Source organism: Brassica napus, chromosome C9 (assembly GCF_020379485.1).
Source record: "Brassica napus cultivar Da-Ae chromosome C9, Da-Ae, whole genome shotgun sequence".
Taxonomy (NCBI): Eukaryota; Viridiplantae; Streptophyta; class Magnoliopsida; order Brassicales; family Brassicaceae; genus Brassica; species Brassica napus.
This window is the reverse complement of record NC_063452.1, coordinates 997,631-1,003,493: the sequence shown is the minus strand read 5'-3', so window position 1 is coordinate 1,003,493 and position 5,863 is coordinate 997,631. Positions and strand designations below refer to the sequence as shown.

Below are 5,863 nucleotides of genomic sequence, written 5' to 3'. Positions count from 1 at the left end.
ATCCAATCTTACCTCCATGTAGGATGGGATACAACATCCAGAAAGGTATTCTTAAGACTTGATTGCCCTGTATGGGATCTGGAAAAGTTAGGTTTATGGAGAGGCAATGAATCAAAGCAAAAGACGTGATAGTATAGTTTATTTTAATTTGAAAAATCAAAGTCAATGGTGTGAATATGCTTGTTGTTTGATATTGAAATAAATTGGACTGTTAAAAATCAAAGTCAATGATGTGAATATGTTTGTTGTATTGATATGAAGTACGGTACATTAGAAAAACATTAAGCCTTATATATCCTAGGAAAACATTAGAAACAGGTGTTAAATGCTTAATTAGCATATTGTACTATCATATTTTAACAGTCCAATTACACTTCTTCAAAATGGATCAAGGGAGGAGAAACCATATTCTTGCATTAAGATTATAATTGTGAGATTGATTTCTTCTAAATTTACAATTTGTCGAGCATCTAAACAATACTTTCATAAACTTTAACTCAGGACCAACATCTATTTTAAGGATCTTTTTTATAAATTGCGAACAGATAGTAATCTCACAAATTAACAGTGAGGTTATAACTTATATAATAATAAAATATTTTTCTTCATTGTTTCTTTCTTTAAGTTATATATCCCACATCAACTTATACTGGAGTTTGATTTAAGCCTTTCTTGTTCCCTAAGTAGGTCAGTATCAGTCTTTAACCGTTGCGTTACTTGTTTCACTGCTTTTTTGAAGAGATCCCAAACCGGCGTCGTTTAAAGCCACGTCATGCAATGCGCTGGCGTTATATTTTTAAACCAATCGAATCTCACGGTTGTGCCAGCAAGGCAAAGAGCGGTGAGTAGAATGACCAGAATCTGTCAAAATTTACGATACTGCCCCCACACACACACAGGAGACGAAATCGAAAAGGTGAAAATGGAGTCTCGTGAGATTGCAAAGCTAGAAACAAATTCAATGCGAGTCAAAAATTCGTCTCACGAATCTCGCGATTAGGGGTTCTCTCAATTCTCGATCTCCGCCTGATTTTCCGATTAGCCTTTCGCGGCGAGGTTGATATACACTTCGCCAGATCGTCGGTGATATACGAATCGGGGGACTGGTAAGTCGATTTTCTCAATCAAAAGGAACGAAACGAACTTGTGGTTTTGGTTAGAAGGATAGGTTTCGCAATCGTATTGTGTATTCGAGTTTTTGAGCTCAGATTCTCTGCAGATTCGTGATCTGGATACAGTTCAAGGAAACGAACGAACTAGTGATTTTGAATTTCGCAATTGTTTAAATTCTCTGTAGTTTCTTGATCTAGATTCGTTCTGAGTACAGTTCTAGGCTGTTCAGCTTGTGGATTGCGATCTTACTTTGTTCGTAAGTAGAGAAACGTTCGCAGTCTTCCTGTGTATTTTAATCTTTTGAGCTCAGATTCTCCGTAGATTCGTGATCTGGATACAGTTGTAGAAACATTCAGCTTGTGGATTGTGATTGTGGATTTTGTTCGAACTTTGTTTTTTGATCTTGTTGAGAAATTCTCTGCAGATTCTTGATCTGGATTCGATCTGAGCACAGTCCTAGTCTGTTCATCTTGTGGATTGTGATCTTACTTTGCTAGAACCTATTTCGTAAGTAGTGAAACTTGGAATCAGATGGCTAACGTACCACATCGATCGGTTAACCACCCGGGGACTCTCACTCCATTAGAACCAGATAGACCTTCACCACAACCACTCTCTCATTCTCCTTCGGTAGTACCTTCACCTACACCTCCTAGGTATCCTCAAGCACCACCAAGCTTCAGACCTGACCACATGCATTCACCAAACCTGTTGTCGCCTTCGAATGCTATCAGAACGGGGAGCCCTATTCCTCGTATGAGTACTCCCCCTGGTCCTCCGGTCTTTAACACTCCGGTTAAACCAGCAGCTGTGCCTTTCCGTACCTCACCAGCTACTCCTCAGCCTATGGGGTACTCTTCGGCCACTGCTTCTTCTCTGCCCGTGTCTACACCTTCTTATTACTCGAACGGGTCTTCTACTGGATCTCAGCGTGATCTTCCTGATGTTGTTAGAATGGAGGAACCTATTGCTGCAGACTCGCCTTACGTTTTGTTTTCTGCCAATAAAGTATTTTCTTATCCTTATAGTTCACATTTGGTGTTCATAATCTCGTAATGTCACTTGCTAAGTTGTGTCCTTTTTCTTGGTTATTGTAGGTTTTAAGGCAGAAGAAGCTAGCCAATGTAGCTAGTTTGGGTTTTGGAGCTATAGTTTCTGCGGGGAGGGAGATTAGTCCTGGTCCTCAGATTATCCAACGTGATCCACATCGCTGTCTACACTGTGGAGCGTATTCTAATCCTTACACCTCCATATTAATTGGTTCAGGGCAATGGCAGTGTGTTATCTGCGAGAAAATGAATGGGAGTAAAGGTGAATATGTGGCTATGAGCAAGGATGAATTGCGTAACTATCCAGAACTCTCGTTGCCTCTGGTTGATTATGTTCAGACTGGAAACAGGAGACCTGGGTTTGTTCCTGCCTCTGACTCTCGGACATCTGCACCAGTCGTTCTCGTTATCGATGAGTGTTTAGATGAACCACACCTTCAGCACTTGCAGAGCTCTTTGCATGCATTTGTAGACTCGCTTCCACAAACCACAAGGCTTGGGATTGTAGTGTATGGCCGTACTGTTTCGATATACGATTTCTCTGAAGAATCTGTAGCTTCAGCCGATGTTATCTCTGGTGCTAAATCACCATCTGCAGAGTCGATGAAATCGCTGATTTATGGGACCGGTGTATACTTGTCACCAATGCATGCATCACTGAAGGTAGCACATGAGATATTCTCGTCCTTAAGACCATACACGTTGAATGTTCCTGAAGCGTCTAGGGACAGGTGCCTTGGAACTGCTGTTGAGGCTGCTCTGGCCATAATTCAAGGACCATCTGCAGAAATGTCTCGGGGAGTGGTCAGAAGAGCAGGAGGTAACAGTAGAATCATCGTTTGCGCTGGTGGACCCGTAACATATGGACCCGGATCAGTACCCCATTCCATGAGCCATCCAAATTATCCTTACATGGAAAAGACAGCTATAAAATGGATGGAGACTTTAGGGCGTGAAGCTCACAGACACAACACGGTCGTGGACATATTGTGCGCTGGGACTTGCCCTCTCAGAGTTCCTGTCCTGCAGCCACTCGCAAAAACCTCAGGTGGTGTTTTGGTTCTCCACGATGATTTTGGTGAAGCCTTTGGCGTGGATTTGCAGAGGGCGGCCACTAGAGCAGCTGGTTCACACGGCCTGCTTGAAGTTCGATGCTCCGATGATATTCGTATAACTCAGGTGATTGGACCTGGCGAAGAAGCATATTCAGAAACTTACGAGACGTTTAAGAGTGATCCAGCTGTTTGTATTCAGATGCTAAGTGTCGAAGAGACACAAAGCTTCTCTATCTCGATGGAGAATAAGAGAGACATCCAGGGCGATCACGTCTTTTTCCAGTTTGCTTTCCATTATTCAGATGTTTATCAAGCAGATGTGTCTCGGGTGATCACGTTCAAACTACCAACCGTTGATAGTGTCTCAGCGTATCTTCAGAGTGTTGTAGACGAAGCTGCTGCGGTTCTCATCTCCAAGAGAACTCTTTTGATAGCGAAATCTCAGAAGGACGCAGTCGATATGCGTGCCACCGTAGACGAGAGAATCAAAGACATTCCTTTGAAATTTGGATCACAAGTGCCGAAATCAAAGCTTTATAGCTTCCCCAAGGAACTATCTTGTCTTCCCGAGCTTCTCTTCCATCTTAGGAGAGGTCCTCTTTTAGGAAACATCATTGGTTCTGAAGATGAAAGATCGGTGCTAAGGAACTTGTTTCTGAACGCATCTTTCGATCTGTCTCTACGAATGGTGGCTCCACGTTGCTTGATGCACCAAGAAGGAGGCACGTTCGAGGAGCTACCAGCGTATGATCTCTCGATGCAGTCGGATAAAGCTGTTATTCTTGACCATGGCACAGATGTATTTATTTGGTTGGTAAGTTTCTCTCGTCTTGCATAATGTTCATGCAATAATAATATATTTGTCGGAAGCATTTTTGTTCATCTGTGTGTTGGTTTAGGGAGCCGAACTGTCTGCTGATGAGGTGAAGAGCGCTGCGGTTTTAGCAGCTTGCAGAACGTTAGCTGAAGAATTAACCGAGTTCCGGTTTCCAGCACCGCGCATTCTCGCATTCAAGGTACTTTCTTATCGTTTCGGTATCTATCTAGTAATCTACATTGGAACGAAGCTAATATCTTGTGGGTATTGTGGTTTATGACAACAGGAGGGAAGTTCACAGGCTAGATATTTTGTTTGCCGGCTTATACCAGCGCATAAAGATCCTCCTTATGAGCAGGTAAGCCATTGAAATCTTGATTGGTTGATTGCTTTGTCTTCCTCTGAATGTGTATATATGTTGCAGGAAGCAAGATTTCCACAGGTGAGAAGGTTGACGGCGGAGCAAAGAAGGAAACTAAAGAGTAGTTTTATAGAGTTTGATGAAGAGAGTTTCTGCGAGTGGATGAGGAGTTTGAGAGTAGTGCCTCCGGAGCCCAGGTAGAAAACTTTAAAGAGAGAGAGAGAGAGAGCTTTCAATATTCTCTTGCTTTTGTCGTTCGCTTCTCTTTTGATATTTTGGGTACTACTACTGTACTGAGTCTTTTGTTTTTAGGATATCTCTTTTAAACTGTCTCATGTGTTCTTGAATTGAATTATACTTTTGTTATTATAACAACAAAATAAAAGTCTAGTCTAGTGATACATTGGTTAAGGGATACATTCATACTCAAATTGCGTAATCATAGAGATTAAGAAACAAAATATGCGTTGAGAAACATAGTGTCAATGTATTTGCTAAACCACCGCCCTTGGATCTCATTTACAGCTTCCTCAATTGCCACTTGCCACTTGCCACTTGCCAGTGCCTAAAAGTGGTAAACAGTAGCAAAATTTTTTTGGGTGGATTAAAATTGGAGTGGCTTAGTTTGTTGTCAATCTCATTCATAATGTATATACCACACTGACAAAGGAACACAACAAAAATATATCAAATAAACTCCCTTCTCCTTACAGAAGATTAACAAGTATCATCTCTTGGAAGAATCTGTTCGAATATTTTTCTTTACATTATACAGTAAAATAGTGTGACTATTGCGTAGCACTAATCCAAAATTTTAATATCTGAAAACAATTTAAAAAGAATATGTAAGAACAATATTTAAGAGATTCTTAGAAGTATAATATTTAGGAAAAGTCTTTCTCTCTCTGAATTTGCTCTGCATTCCAGAATTTATCTAAGCGTCTTGTTAATAACTTTTGGTTTATGTCATAAAAAATGGTTTGTATAAAAACTCTTTTTGTTTGAAATTTGGTTTGCTCGCCAAAAGTATAGTGGTGCATCAACACTAGATTATAGAGCTAAGTGCTTATGTTTTGGGATATTGCTTCACCACATTGCCAGGTTATTTTCGCAACAAATTGTCAACCTGAGAGACATTCCAAAAGTATTTGGGGTCTATTTATTTCGACTCTTCAAAAATTCATATCCTTAATTAAATTAGGTTTTCTAAATAAATTTTGTTACGCGTTTGTAAATTATTCTTTGAATCAGCATATTTTCTATATATCATTATATCAAATCCACGTTAGTTTTTTTTTTTCACACGTTAGTTTTTCCATGTTACCTCTGTAAACCAAATACAATACAATAATGGATATCTTATCTAGGTCTGACACTGTTACTATATATACCCTCTTGGCTACTCTCTCATTATTTGTATACCGTCCTTGAGAAACGATCTTAACCTCATGAAGATGACTCGAGGCTC

General features: G+C 40.3%; 1 protein-coding gene across 1 annotated transcript; it reads left to right on the top strand.

The window, feature by feature from the left end:
• Positions 1 to 867: 867 nt before the first annotated feature.
• LOC106426653 (protein transport protein SEC23) lies at positions 868 to 4,812 on the top strand. Its single transcript, XM_013867370.3, has 6 exons — positions 868 to 1,106; positions 1,538 to 2,121; positions 2,211 to 4,031; positions 4,117 to 4,233; positions 4,321 to 4,392; positions 4,459 to 4,812. The coding sequence occupies exons 2-6, from the start codon at positions 1,645 to 1,647 to the stop codon at positions 4,594 to 4,596; spliced, it is 2,625 nt and encodes an 874-aa protein (XP_013722824.1). The 5' UTR covers positions 868 to 1,106; positions 1,538 to 1,644; the 3' UTR covers positions 4,597 to 4,812.
• Positions 4,813 to 5,863: the final 1,051 nt, after the last annotated feature.